Raw genomic sequence first — 16,033 nt, 5'->3', positions numbered from 1 at the left:
GGGGGCGGTGCCGCCGAGGGAGGCGGGGCAGGGGTGGGTTTCGGGTGAGGGTAAAAGTTCGGGAGCAGCAAAGCGGCGGCTTTGTTGGCTTGGAAGTTGCCGAGGGAGGTGCTGTTCCGCTGCTTCTGCCGCTATGGCTGCGTTAGTGAAGAGAATCATCAATACTACAAGGGCTCCCGCTGCTATGGGTCCCTACAGGTCAGGGGGGCGAGTGAAAAGTGCTTTTTGGCACAGCTTAGCCTATGGAAGTCGCTGCCACCAGATGTGACCTTTGCCCAATTGGTTCTTCCCGGATCGGTTCCAGCGGGGAGAGCACGGATTACCGCAGCTTCTACACGGGGAGGAATGTCAAATGAGCTGTTTATTCCCCAGCGTAGGAAGAAACTGAACATGTTGTAATATACAATAACTTGATACACTATACAATAATATACAATTTTAGCTGCTTTATTGAAATGCAATAATGAAAGACATTTAAAAATATGTAGCCCTAAAACTGGTGCCTTGATGCTGCTTCTCAAAAAAGCATTGCAGCGTCTGAAATATGTCCACGTTTAATATAGTTTTAAGAATGGGGTTGCTGTTGCATAGGTATAAAGCATATAAGTAATGGATAAGATACCTATTAAGCATATATCTATCAAACAAGGTTAACAAAATGAACAACCAACCACACGGCCACACTGGCACACAAGACTTTTATAAGTTAAGGAGAATAGGACAAGAAAATTCTGCTGATGTTTACCGCTGCCAAAATGTTTACAAAAGCATCTTGAAGACTTTCCAGGAATCTGCTTTCTGTTTTGTCTGAGGGACAATACCAAATTGTTTGGAGTAAAGCCTCCTGGAGTTAATGAAATTTACATTTGAATAAGTTTCTGTATCCCTGACTGTTCTTTGGAAGGATAGATACTGAAGCCGAAGCTCAAATACTTCGACCACTTAATGAGAAAAGAAAATCCATTTGAAAAAACCCTGAAGTTGGGAAAGATTGAAGGCAAAAGGAGAAGGGGACAGCCGAGGAGAGATGTTTAAGATAGTTCATTTACGCAATGAACATGAATTTGGGCAAACTCCGGGAGTCAGTGGATGACAGAGAGGCCTGGTGTGCTATGGTCGATGGTGTTGTTGAAAAGTTGGGCATGACTTAATGACTGAACAAGACCAGCCTTGCACTTATTTCAAGCACATCATCACTAAGATTGCAATCTATATCTGAAGGAAGTTGGTCTGATTGTAGTAATTTTTTATTTTTGAGCAGAGTTATAAGAATGCTCTATCAGTGTTCCTAGGAATGCCACAAAACATAATAAAAATTGTTAAATTTTAAATTGTGATATATTTTTTTCTATAACCTCAATGTAGCATTGTGGATTTTTTTAAGGTATCTCTGCTGACGGGCTACAGGGGTTTTGGAAGCTTTGCTGCATTTTTATTGCTCTTGTTAAATGGTTGAATCAACAAAATAGACTATTATCTAGGTCCTAAAATTAGAAAAAAATGTATAACCTATAATTCATTTTTCTTAATTTACATTTTCATTATCTCTTACTTTGTATTTTTACGAAATAATCCTTGAGTTGCTCAACTGACATAGTTAATGAATACTATAAGGTTAAAGATTGCTACTCCTGTTTGCTTGAATTCAGGTTCCTCAGCGTCTTCTTTTTGCAAGTGTGCAGATTAAAACTTGTAAAACAATACTGTACCAATCTTGTTTTCATATTCACTAAAATAATTCTAATAACTATATTACTATTTTTCTGTTTTTTTAGGCTCTGTCCTCCAAATCAATGTATTGTGGAAGGTCACTCTATGCTTAGTTCAAAGGAAATTTTTAATTCATTTCATATTTAAAAAATTACAGAACTCTGATTAGCAGTATCCTCTTTTATGCAAAACTAAAGATTTGCACAACAGCAGTGAATGAGTTTAAATGCTTGGAGGGTGACACTGCCAGTTGGGCAATAGGATTCAGAAACTACTCAGATTGGTAGGAACCAGCTTTGCAAATTCACTGTGCTCATCTGACAGGACACTTGATTTTAATTCAGAGTATTCACTAGTGACTAAGGGTTCACTTTAGTCTTTTCAAAGAGACTTGGATGAAACTCATAATTATTTTCTCTAAACATGAATCAGTTATGCAGTAATTATAAATGCTAGTCTGAAATATAGTAGAGATAGTTATAGCCTTTTGCCACTTCCAATGTTTTTAGTTCAGGTTAAAATGTTGTAAATATTTGTTCAAATAGCTAATAAAAATGCATGTTCATAGCATTTCCAACCTTCTGCACTATTTGATTTGGGATGAGATTCAAAATTGGCTCTCATCCCCCCAAAAATTTTCTCTGATCAAGGATGCCCAAATTCATGCTTGGCTTATTTCTAACCTTTCCAGTAACAATGTGTGAATTTTAATCACTACTGATGAAGTTTCTTAAATTTGTAGAATGGAAAATTGTACAAGCAGCTAAATTGTGCTAGTAATTGATTCGCTATGTAAAAGGACTGGCCTGCTGTTGTTGCACTTTTCAGTCATTTGTATAGATGCTGTCCACACTTCAAAAGACTAATTAATGTGTAAATGTGTATAATGTGTAAAAAAGAGCTAATCCTTTCTCAAGGCACAGCCTTGTGAATCATTAAATCTCTGGGATTTAATAGTTTTTAAAATTTGTTTGAAGTTGCTTGTATGGCAAAAACTTTTTCTCACCAACAATTCGTGGACATTGGAAGAGAGCCATACTAGTCTATCATGACCAAAAATCAGGAATCTGGTAGTAGCCTTTCCAAGTAACAGATTTTATTAAAAGACATTAATGATTATTGGATATAATTTACTTGGACTTCAGTAAGGCATTTGACAAAGTAGATCACAACCTACTACTTGATAAGATAGAAAAATGCGGGTTAGACAGCATCATCACCAGATGGATCCGTAGCTGGCTGACCGACCATACTCAGCATGTGGTCCTCAATGGAGGGAAGTGTGTAGTGGGGTGCCCCAGGGCTCTGTTCCTAGTGGACAATCATTTAAATATGAGCCAGCAGTGTGCTGCAGTTGCCAGAAAAACCAACACAGTGCTAGGCTGCATTAACGGGGATAGAATCAAAATCATGTGAAGTATTAATACCACTTACCACTTGGTAAGGCCACACTTGGAATACTGCATCCAGTTTTGGTCACCATGATGTAAAAAAGATATTGAGATTTTAGAAAGAGTACAGAGAAGAGCAACAAAGATGATTAGGGGACTGGAGGCTAAAACATATAAGGAACGGTTGCTGGAATTGGGTATGTCTAGTTTAATGAAGAGAAGGACGAGGGGGGACATGATAGCAGTGTTCCAATATCTCAGGGGCTGCCACAAAGAAGAGGGAGTCAAGCTATTTTCCAAAGAGAGAAGCAACCTAGAACTAAGGAGAAACTTCCTGACAGTTAGAACAATTAGCCAGTGGAACACCCTGCCTCCAGAAGCGGTGAGTGCTCCAACACTGGAAGTTTTTAAGAAGAAACTGGACAGCCATTTTTCCGAAATGGTATAGGGTTACCTGCCTAAGCAAGGGGTTGGACTTGATGACCTCCAAGATCCCTTCCAACTTTATTATTGTTGTTGTTGTTGTTGTTGTTGTTGTTATGAACTGCATCTCACTTCATCAGATCTGTACGATAGTAGAAAGTTGGGGTCTTAACTCCACCCTTAGTACGTTCTGGCCCAGATGGGAAATAATATGAGATGACTGGAGTTTCAGTTAAGCTATCCTGATTTAGTAGAATGTGACATACTATAGAGCAAGCATGTCCAACTTTATGGGCTACATTAAAAATGAAATCTTGGGCCACATATAAAATATATAATATAGTTAATTTATATAAATACATTTTTATTACGATTGTATGGGGCCACATTACTAGTTGTAAAGGGTCGTGGTTTGAACAGACTTGCTACAGAGGAAAAACACAAAGATGATATATTTTTCAGTGAGGGTTCAGTAGCCAGAGACTATTCATAACTTAGAAAAAAATGAAGAATCACAAGGTGTATTGATTGATAAATCAGAAATAAAGATGATTGAAATATGGATATTCCACACAGGCACGTTTTGTTGAAGATCCCATTTGTAGGAATGGATAAGAAAAATGATAATGGGAAAACAACAGGCTTAATATAAAAAACAAAAACATGTTTTGAATGTTATTAGAAGGTAAGCTCAGCCCCATTATTTTTCCCATACAAAACTGACTTTGTGTATTTTGTAAAATTATTTTAAACTTTCAGCATGCGGTCATGTAAACAGAAATGTTGGTCCCAGTCTATATTTATTTCATTTAAATTGACTTGAAAGCTTCTCTATATGAGCATTGCAAAATGCTGCTCCAAATTAATTGGTTAATGCTCTAAAGCATTTAAGAGATACCTGCTGAGCTGGCATGCGAGTTAATGCCAAAGGTGTGTTATTGAATAGCCAGAAATCAGGTCAGAAGAACCATAAGAAGGCTTGGGAATTTACTTCCCAAATAGCCATTTATTTAATTTCTATTATTTTATAATATTTTAAACCCATTCCAATCCTGTTAACATCAATTTTACAGATAATTGATTAATTGACATCATTTATTTATCTCTAGTAGCATTAACATCAATACGAAAAACTTCAACAGAACTTAGATTAGGTCTTATTCAACCAAGCCCTCCCCCCATAAATAACGGGGGGGGGGAATGGTTCCATTGTATTTTTAATGAAAAGATATACAGAGACTACTCAAACTATGACCATAGTTGGGACTACAATTTTCATTGCTACGCAAGGTGATTGGTGAGTTATGCCCAATTATATGATGTTTATTCTATGGTTGTTAAGTGAATCATTAAAGTTGTTAAGTGAATAACATAGTTGTTAAGCAAATCCATTTTCCCCATTGACTTTGCTTTTCAGAAGGTAGCAAATGATGATCATAAGATTCTAGGATGTTGCAATCAAAAATACAGACCAAGTGTCAAATTTTGATTGTGTGACCATGCTGCAATGGTCTTAAGTGTGGGGGCCGGTTGTAAAATCACTTTATTCAGTGCCATTGTAACTTTAAACAGTTACTAAATGAATGGTTGTAAGTCAAGGACTACCTGTAAGTAACTTGCCATGTTAGCCTTGCAATATGACTAATCTTCTTCTTGTGCCATATCCATTATCGGACGTTGGCGATCATGTTGGCGATCCTGTTTTTATCAGCAGCCGCACAAATAAGTCTGAGTTTTGTCCAGACCAGTCCCTTAGATTTTGAAGCCATGATGTTCTTCTTCTGCCTGGACCTCATTTGCCTTCGATCTTTCCCTGGAGGATTAAATGGAGTATGCCGTATTTTTCTGGGTGTCGCATCACATTTCCGAAATATTCTATCTTTCATTTTTTAATTGTTTTGATGATTTCCCTTGGCTTTCCCAGGCGGCTTATCACCTCCTCATTTCTGATCTTGTCAACCCAGCTTATACATAACAGCCGCCTGTAAATCCACATTTCCAATGCTGCTAGTCTCTACAGGTGGCCTTCTGTCAGAAACCAATTCTCTACTCTATAGAGCAGGATAGAAAAAATATAACATCTCACAAGCCCTTATTTTCAGTCTTAGGCTTATGTCGTGACTGCAGAAGACTTTTTTCATTTTGAAGAATGCTGTTCGAGCTTTCTCTATCATTGTCTTTACCTCAGTGGTCATGTCCCAGCTTTCATGTAAATTAGAACCAAAGTGCATGATCCTTTCAACTTTTTCTAATGGTATTCCTTCCGAATTTATTGGTGGTAAATTAATGGGGTGGTTTGCTGACAACCATGATCTTGATTTTTGAAGTGTTAAGCTTCAAGCCGTATTTTTCAGATATTTCTGTGACTCTGTTGATGAAGAGCTGAAGGTCTTCATGCTTCCTGGCAAGCAGAACTGTATCGTTAGCATATCTTAAATTGTTGATCCAAACACCGTTTACTTTGATGCCGTTTACTTATATGACTAATGCTATATTTAAAATAATATTTATCCTATAATTGTTCCACTTTGAGAGGAGGTTATTAACATCTATTAACTAATAACTTTGATGCAAGATTTATTGTTCTCTGATTCATATTCTTTTGAATTAAATTCTTGCTGTGTAGAACAAACATGCCTGAAAGTTCTTTGAAGTGCTTCATTAGTCGGAACCTCTGACACATTGACAGAAAGTGGTGAAAATAAACCAGGTTTCTAAAGGTGGCCCAGCAAAGCTTTTGTTACTACTAATAATTATATATTCAAATAGCAAATCAATCAGTCTCCCTTGTTCTCTTCCCTGATTCCTGTTTTTCCTTTTTTTTATTCTCTTAGCCAAGCAGTGTTGGTAGATCGGACCATGTATATTGCAGGGCAGCTTGGTATGGATCCCTCCAGTGGGCAACTCGTTCCAGGAGGTGCAAAAGAACAAACTTACCAGGTGAAATCTGACCTCACTTATTCTACTAACAAGTCTAATATTACTTTTATGGTTGGTCATATAGTTAGCAAGATGTTTAGATTGGATTTAGGAAATGAGATAGGTAGATGCTGTTGCTTGATGATGAGGATGATATTATTATTAACAACAACAACAATAATAATAATAATAATAATATAGTAGTAAAAAATTGGAAGGGACCTTGGAGGTCATCTAATCCAACCCCCTGCTCAGGCAGGAAACCCTATACCATTTCAGACAAATGGCTGCCCAATCTTTTCTTAAAAACTTCCAGTGTTGGAGCATTCACCGTTTTTGGAGGCAGGTTGTTCCACTGAATAATTGTTCTAACTGTCAGGAAGTTTCTCCTTAGTTCTAGGTTGCTTCTCTCCTTGATTAGTTTCCATCTGTTGCTTCTTGTCCTGCCTTCAGGCGCTTTAGAAAAGAGCTTGACTCCCTCTTCACTGTGGCAACCCCTGAGATATTGGAACATATAACATTTGTTGTATGAAAAGAACACATCCACAAAGTTCAAAATAGAGGATCTGGTATTTTATTTCATTGTAGACATAGACATTATTATTTGAGCTCAACAGAGCTGAAATAAAACAAATCCCTACTTGTAATTTCAGAGAAGAAGAATTCTGTCAGCAAAACAAAGAGTGACTGAATTAAATCCTGCCATCCCCTAGTGCCAAATATTTAATTGCTTCTGCCTTTTGACTTCCATTGACAAAATCATCAACTTTTATCTGCCAACAAATGTTTGAATTAAAACTGAATGACCTTCAGTTTTGTGGTTGTGAAAGGGCAATTATGCCAGCTGAGTTCAGCTTAAAAGGCACAGGGCAGAAGCATCATATACTGTGGGGTTTTTTTTTTTTAATGAATAAACCTTCAGAGGCAAGAAAGTATTCATATAACTTTTTTAAAGTTTTTGAGCATTAAATGGTAAACACTTCATGATATCTGTGTATATGTTGGTTGCTACAATAGTCTGTTAAATGAAAAGGTTACATATAAAATGCATACAGGAGCATGCTAAGCAAACAAACAGTTGAACTGGGTATATAAAATATGTTAAGTATGTTAAAAAATGTTAATTATATATCTTCCAGGAACCACTGCAAACTCTAGCCACGGGGTAAAATACCTGCCCTTTTCCATACTATTTCTATATATCAAATTGTATTCCCTCTAGGATTGCCCTATGGATGGCAGTCTAGCACAAGGAAAAGAATGCAGCTGCTACTATATATAATTTCCATTTGTTGTACACTTACTTTCCTATCTTGAGAAAGTTAAATTCAATCAACTAATTGAATCTCTGAGGGGTCCTTGGTGGTTCCTTAACTTGGTTGTTCTCTTGCGGATGTTTCATTACCCAGATTGAATCAGTCTGGTGATCTTACTTAGTTTGGGAAATGAAACATCTGCAAGAGAACAACTAAGCTGAGAGAGCACCAAGGACCCTCTCAGTTCAATCCTAAACTACACATAGTTTTGTTTATTGGTAACTGAACCTCTCTGCACTCGGACTTCCATCATTTAATGTTTTCTTAGATAGCATGTTTTCATTATCATAGGCTGTTTTCCATGTATTTCATGATGTTCTAGTGCAGTGGTTCTCAACCTGTGGGTCGGGACCCCATTTGGGGTCGAACGACCATTTCACGGGGTTCGCCAAACAATGCAGTCCGCCATTTTTTCTCCCTTTTCCTTAGCTGTGCTACTCCCTTTTATTCTATTGGCTTTTGAAAGCCAATAGAATAGACTCTCTTGAATAGAGTCTAATTCTATTGGCTTTCAAAGCCAATAGGAATTGTCCAGGCTGTCTCTGCCCTGCTGAGCCCGCCAAAAGTCCCATTCTGCAAACGGTGCTGCACCAGTTGAGTAGTCCTTGACTTACGACCGGTTGAGTAGTCCTCGACTTACGACCGGTTGGGGGTCGCGGCATTAAAAGGGTTGAGAATCACTGTTCTAGTGTTTGCATATGATTGCATTGTATCCTGTTCTGAGTCCAAGGGATGATGTTGTCATCTTCAAATAAATTAAACTGTGTCTTCCTTAGGCCCTCCAAAACATTGGGGAAATTCTGAAAGCTGTCGGCTGTGACTCCTCCAATGGTATGTTTACACTGAAATAAATTAGTGAACTTATCTATAAATTTATAGAGAGAAAAAAATATTTTCTGCCTAATGAGAAAGAACAGCTATTCATTGATTGTTCAGGATAACTGTTGCAATGGTACCCAGCATAACAGGATAATGAAGTAAAATTTCACTTCATTAACATTGAAAGATAATTAAAATTTGTTTCTGGGAACATTTTCCAATCCAGTATCATTGTTCCCTGCATGATGATGATGATGATGATATTTATCCTACTTTTTTATGGAAAACTCAAGGCGACAAGCCTCCTTCTAATTCCCCTACAATAACAAACCTATTAGGTGAGGGGGGCTGAGAGAGAGAGAGACTAACTCAAAGTCACCCATCTGGCTTTCAGGCCTAAGGGAGATCTAGAACTGACAGTCTCCTGGTTTCTAGGCCGATAACCTTAGCCATTGCACCAAACTCAGAGGACTCAGTTTGATTAAATGATACTATTTGGTATCAACTCTTTGGGGGTCTCTAGGGGCCAGATCCAAGTTTTGGGGAGAATATGTGCATTCTTGGGATCATTGGCTTTACATCTCTATTGTAGAGTAAGTGTTCACAAACTGTCACTCTCCAGAGATAAGATAGATAACATTTAATAATATCTAGACATCTTGATCCATAACCATTCAAACTGAAGAATTACAGGAAATGAAATCTAACACTTTTAGAAACTACCAAGAATAACTGATCCCATTTTGTCAACCCCCATCCCAAGTGGATTAGCCTGCTCATAAATCAATTCCAAATCAATTCCCATGTGCAACACACTTCTATGCAGGTTTGTTCAGAATAAAGACTGACCTTTTCTGAAACATATGTATATATATTAGGTTGCTAACAAAGAATAAAGAGAGAACTGGGATAGCTATTTCGAGTTTCTTTAACTCTCTTCAGCCAGACTTACTCTTCTGAGATTCGAACCTGGGCAATATGCATGTTAGGCAGTTGTATTAACCTCTAGGCCACAGGCTCTTTCTCACTTTGTCAGCTGTATCAGGAGAGAGACAGGGGGAGGAGATTTTACCTTGAATGTGCACCCTGTCAGCCCAAATATGGGAGAAAGAAATCTTCTTTCTTTTCTTTTGCAAAAGAAAAAAGAAATAAGATTTCTTTCTCCCATATTTGGGCTGACAGGGTGCACATTCAAGGTAATATATATATATGTGTATATATATATATATATATGTGTGTGTGTGTGTGTGTGTGTGTGTAATTTTATATAATTTGTTTGCTGCCCATCTCACCATAAGGCAACTCTATGCACAAAAGTTCACTCTTAATTTGATCAATTTCTTAAATGTATATAGCTAGGTGATATGAAGCATAATTGAAAACAAGTTTCTTCATTTTTAGTGGTAAAGGCTACTGTACTGATGACTGACATGAAGGATTTTAATGATATTAACGAAGTCTACAAGCAGTGTAAGTATGGTTAGTGGCTGCATATTTAATTTCTTCACCATATTTTTTGTTTGGATGAAGATATATTCAAATATGTCTTTAGGCTTCTGTTAGAACTATAGAAGTTTATGAATTATATTATATCAAAGTACAAAGCAGTACTTGACTGGAGACTGTAAAGGAACATTGGAGGTGTGTAATCTGTTAAAAAGCATGCAAATAGCAATAGCACTTACCAGTGCTTTTTTTATATATATATAAAAAAAAGGTGCCGGAACTCATGCACAGCTCCGGCTCCAGTCAAAAACCCTTTACGGAGCGGCGGGGGGGAGGAGGGGGGGAAACCGCTTTAGGGAGCATCTGAGGTGCAGATCATGTGAGCAGCGTCAGCTGATGGACGCCATTGCCGCGGCTTTTGAGAGGGCGCTTGTTTGGAGCTGGCATGTCTTCTGCCATCTCGTCCTCCTCCGCCGCTGATGACACAGAGGCTTCCTTCGGAGCCAGAGTAACCAAGGTGACGGCAGCACTGCTGCTTTGGGAGTGCGCCTAGTCTCTCGAAGAGATTCGGTCCAGAAATTAGTCCTGGTCCCTGGTGACCAACACGGGGGTGAGGACAGGCGGCGGCAGGGGGAGCCCCATGAACCAAGGCAGAGAAGAGGGTCTGCTTTCAGGGCCGTGGAAGTGTTTCCAGGTCTACCTTCGGACCTTCGATGCCCCTGATTTCCCCGGGCAGCTTCCTTTCACCGAGCCAGAGTTTTACTCGCGCTGGCAGCTTAGAAGGAGCCAGTTCTTCCCTTCAAAAAAAGGTGCCAGAACGCCATTCCATGCATTCTATGACAAAAAAAAAGCACTGGCACCTAGACATATATACTGCTTCATAGTGCTTTACAGTCCTCTCTAAGCAGTTTACAGCATCAGCATATTGCCCCCAACAGTCTGGGTTCTCATATTACCAACTTCAGAAGGATGAAAGGCTGAGTCAACCTTGAGCCGGTTAGAATCGAACTCCTGGCTTTGGGCAAAATTAGCCTGCAATACTGCATTCTAACCACTGCCCTATCACAGCTCTCTGCATTGATTTGATTACAAAGTGCTTTATATAGGACTAAAACTAGAAAGTGCTTTATATGGGACTGAAACTCTATTGCTTGGTTCTACAAATCCTTCTGGTTTGTAAGACCTCACTTGGCATTGTTCATACCTTGTAAACACATTTGCAAGGGATTTAAATTCTTAAGATTGCTGATTTATCTACTTGCATTCTGTATGAATCTATATAGAACCAGGAGGCTTTGTCCTTACCTAACTTTATAACTTGCTATTTAATATAGTTCAGGTAAACACAGTTCTCTACTTGTGCAGTCATTTATTAATTGAAGCTCTTTATCTACTCCATATAGTTTTCAAGTGCAACTTTCCAGCCAGAGCTGCTTATCAGGTTGTAGCTCTTCCAAAGGTAAGTATCAATTCTTATTTCTTTAAAAATCTGGGAATTTAATGTTTTCCAGATTAGAAAAAAGGCAAGCCTTTTTCTGCATTTTTGTTATGTTCTTAACCATAACTTGGAAGTTAAGAAACCAGCTACTTCTATTATCAGTGCAGTCTTGTCCGTGTTTATTCAGAGATCGCTTGCTGTCTTTCTGTATCCTCTCATTTGAATTAACAGAGTTCCTGTAATTTGCACAAGACATAATATTTTCTGTTATTACAATACCACCATGGGATAACACATGGATTTTCACCAGCAAAGAGGGGATTAAATCCATATAAACTTGGGTCGGGGAAGAGATAGAAAAATGGGGAGGAAACCAAATTGGTGCACTCAGATGGATCACTATGCCCTCTGCTCTTTGGATAAGCTGTGTTGGGGTCTGACATGCAGTGTCATCAATATGTTGATGATATTTAGCCTTATCTTGCTATCCCAAATCTGGCTATAAATGCTAAATTTATGTCCCAGGACCTGGAAACTGGAGGGTCAAAACAAGTTAAAATTGAACCCAAGAAAGATGAAGTTGCTGTTGTTCATCTTCCTTTGTTAGCTCTGAGGTTTTTGAAGGTGGTGGCACTGCTCCTTAGCAAGCAGGTCTTCAACCCTGATTCATAGTTCTGCTGGATGTGTAGCTGGTATGCCAGCTATGTACGTGACTGGAATGGAAGGACTTGGCTACAGTGACTCATGCCCTTATTTACCACTATCTGATTGAACTTCTGTAATAAACTTATAGGTTACCTTTGAAGTCCATAGAGAAGCTGCATTTGGTTCAACTTATTATTTGGTTCAACTTATTAATAGCACTTATTAAGTAGTCCTTGTTATTTTGAAATTATTATTATGTTTTGCAGACCCTCAATAGTTGCCAGTAAAATTTGAAGTGTAGCTTGAAATGCTAGTTTTGACAATAATAATAATAATAATAATAGTAATAATAATAATAGTAATAATAATAATAATAAGTTGGAAGGGACCTTGGAGGTCATTGAGTCCAACCCCCTGCTCAGGCAGGAAACCCTACACCATTTCGGACAGATGGCTGTCCAGTCTCTTCTTAAAAACTTCCGGTGTTGGAGCATTCACAGCTTCTGGAGGCAGGTTGTTCCTATATGGCTTGGTACCAAGATATGTTCAGAACGCTTGTTCCATGTAGTGCCAGTCTGAGATGTCTTCTAGGAGAAACTAGTAGCGATGTCCCATTTTCATGAACTAAGGGGACCTGAGGCCAGAAAATGTTACATTTTGGTGATGGTAGAGCCTCTCCCAGAAGGGAGATTGATTCTTTTATAACAGCCTTCAGAAACTGATGCAACCAAGCTTTTCTGGAGGGCTTCTGGAGCATAATTGTCACCATTTATGTTTTACTGATTTGGTTTGCATATTACTGTGATTTTGTGAGAGGAGAGATTGATTAATTTAGGGTTTACTGTCCTTGTAAACTCATATTAAATGAATTCGAATTAAATACATTAAACCAGGGTTCTTCAAAGTAGTCAATAATGACCCCCAAACGTTGATGGGACTGTCCAAGGGATCAACTGTTCGTAGGAGATGACGAGGCTGAGGCCGAGGGGTGGATCAAATGCACCAACTTTCTTTAGTCCCTTCCCGGCCACAAGAGAACTAAGTCCAACTCATCTTGAATTCCATTTCAATCTTATCTTCTGCCAATTTGCTTTGACCATTAGTAGTTCAGGTTCTTGTTTAGAGCTTAAGCTTGCAATAATCGTTTATATTCATTTGAACTGTTTGGATTTCCTGATTTCTCCAGTGCTTGACAATGTTCTTCATATTATTACTATTTATAGTAAAATAGCATTTATTGTTTTCATATTTTAAATCTCTGCGGTGGTCAATGAATAATCTAAAAAACTGTTTCTGAACTTTGGCAACTTGAACAGGTATGGACTTTAACTCCCAGAATTCCCCACCCAGTGAGGCTGGTTGGAGAATTCTGGGAGCTGACATCCACACCTCTTCAAATCACTAAGGCTGAGAAACGCTGATCTAAAACATAATGAGCTGAAGAGTTTGAGGAGCCCTACATTAAACAAACCGACTCTGCCCTGATTTTATATGTTATATTTCTTCCTTTCAGGGTGCCTGTGTGGAGATTGAAGCTATTGCCATTTTGGGGCCCCTTCAAGATGCCTCACAAGCTAAAATCTAGCAGTTCTGATTTCTTTTTGCCATGGTCATTCTCACTATCTATAGGATTCAGTTTTTCTACTAATTTTTCAAATCATGTTCATTCCTGAATTGTGAATCTGACTCATTTAGGTGTATTTGGGTGAGCAGGTTGACTCATAGGCACCACTGTACCATTAAGACTGTCTGTTTATTCGTGGTATGGCAATGTCCTCAGTCTCAGTGTCTTTAAGATGTGTGCTGGCTGGGAAATTTTTGGAGTTGAAGTTCATACATCTTAAAGTCACTGAGGTTGAGAAACATTGGAGTATAGTATGAGTGAAGGAGACTACCAGACTAAATACTGCAAGCTGCTTAAAAGCATATTTTGAGAGAAAAAGCAATAGAACTCTTCAGATAAACTTGACATATTTTCATAGAGTAGATTTTTTAAAATTTGGGAGTCAGATTAACCTCTAGCTGTGTATTACATTAAGCAGAATTGTGCATTTTAAAAACATTAGAAGAAAAATGTATGAAGAATAAATCAAATTGCTGTAACACTGATCAGTGTTGATAACATCAGTTTTGGCTTTTTTTTTTGAGAAAATTAGCTGTTAAAATTACCAGTTATATAATTTGTGTAGTATTTATATAATTGGCTTTTGAAGGAAAACGGTTAATTACATAACATTTTTTTTTCTCTGTTGTAAAAGTGTGTTTGGGCTTTCTGAGTAAATCTTCTAATAGTCAGGTTTAGGGCTCAGTTAAAAAGTTTCAGTTTGGATCCTAATTCAGTACAGTGGAAAACAGCTGGCCTGTCCAAATTGGAATGTCAATTCAGAAATATTCAAATGTTTTTTTCCTCAGCAACAAATTGGTATAATTCTTTGTGTGATTGGTTGATCTTATGGGATAGTTTCTACAAATACTTTTGCACCAAATTCCAGATAAATAGGCATTTTAAACAGAGCGCTAGTATTTTGCTAAGCACCCTATTTTTTTTAATGATCAATTATTTTTGCAATATTAAGATAAGATTTTTTTAGACACTCCCTAGTACAGGGGTAGGCAACCTCGGCTCTTTTATGACTCATGGACTTCAACTCCCAGAATTCCTGAGTCAGTTGAAGTCCATGAGTCATAAAAGAGCCGAGGTTGCCTGCCCCTGCCCTAGGAGAACCATTTTATCAGTTTTCATGACTAAAATCTGGGTTTGATATTACACAACTTTTCCCGTGATTTTATTGCATCTACCTCATAGTTATTGATACGCAAGCAATAGCATATTGGTTTACAAAATGGTCTCCAAATTTAGAGATTCTAGCTTGTATAGAATAGCGTGAGGGAGAACTGGGCTTTGGTTGCAACTGGGACGTGCTAGCCAAAATGTCAGAAAACTAATACTGTCCTTACATGTAATTTGACCATAAGGCAGGATTAGAATTCACTGTCTCTCAGTTTCCAGCCTAGTGTCTTTAATCAATATACCACACTGTCATATGAACAAATATAGTCCTCACTTGAGACCAACAACTAATTAAATGAAACATCATGGAACAATGCTGGACATGTCAATTCTGCTTTGGTTGTTAAGCAAATTACTTGTGGTCATTAAGTGGAATAGCATGTGATTATGATTTGCAAATTGACTGCCAGCTTCTCAACTGGTCGTTTGTCAGAAGCTGTCTCTTAGATTCAAATAGTGATCTTGTAACTGCAGGAAACTGGAACTGTCTAAAATGTAGGCTGATTGCCAAATGCCTGAATGGTATCCGGTGACTGGAGATGCTGCAATGGAAGTTTGAGGATAAGTTGTAAAGTTATATTTTCAATGCCAATGTAAGTTTCAATGGTCGTTAAACAGGGCAGTCATTAACTGAGGACTACCACAGATCTGGCAGAAAGGGATGCAGAGTGGATTTGTTTGTGACAAATTCCTGGGGAATTCTTGTTCATAAATATTGGAAATTCTATTCAAAGCATACAGGTAAGATGAACAGCATAAGAAACAGAAGTGATATCACTGCCGAAGGTTACTATTAATCTCCCAGAGGTTGTGGACAATATCTTCCTAAATACAGGTAATCCTTGACTTACGACCACAATTGAACCCAAAATTTATGTTAAGTGAGATGTTTTGCCCATTTTACATTTCTTGCCACAGTTAAGTGAATCACTACAGGTATTAAAATGGTAACACAGTTGTTAAGTGAATCTAGCTTCCCCATTAACTTTGCTCGTCAGAAGGTCATAAAAAGTGAGGACATGACCTGGGACACTGCAACAGTCATAAATATGAGTCAGTTTCCAAGCATCTAAATTTTGATCACATAACTATGGAGATGTTGCAACAGTCGTTAAGTGTGAAAAACAGTTGCAAG

The 16,033-nt window shown here is 38.1% G+C and overlaps 1 protein-coding gene across 1 annotated transcript; it reads left to right on the top strand.

Moving 5' to 3' along the window:
- Positions 1–38: 38 nt before the first annotated feature.
- On the top strand, positions 39–14,234 carry RIDA (reactive intermediate imine deaminase A homolog). The gene is made up of 6 exons (XM_039328905.1): positions 39–198; positions 6,359–6,464; positions 8,536–8,590; positions 9,980–10,048; positions 11,428–11,483; positions 13,621–14,234. The coding sequence occupies exons 1-6, from the start codon at positions 134–136 to the stop codon at positions 13,690–13,692; spliced, it is 423 nt and encodes a 140-aa protein (XP_039184839.1). The 5' UTR covers positions 39–133; the 3' UTR covers positions 13,693–14,234.
- The last annotated feature ends 1,799 nt before the right edge of the window (positions 14,235–16,033 follow it).

Source organism: Crotalus tigris, unplaced genomic scaffold (assembly GCF_016545835.1).
Source record: "Crotalus tigris isolate CLP2741 ecotype Arizona unplaced genomic scaffold, ASM1654583v1 scf7180000024384.25900115:4084858, whole genome shotgun sequence".
Classification (NCBI taxonomy): domain Eukaryota; kingdom Metazoa; phylum Chordata; class Lepidosauria; order Squamata; family Viperidae; genus Crotalus; species Crotalus tigris.
Note: the sequence above shows the minus strand (reverse complement) of the source record. Positions and strands in the feature narration are given on the sequence as shown.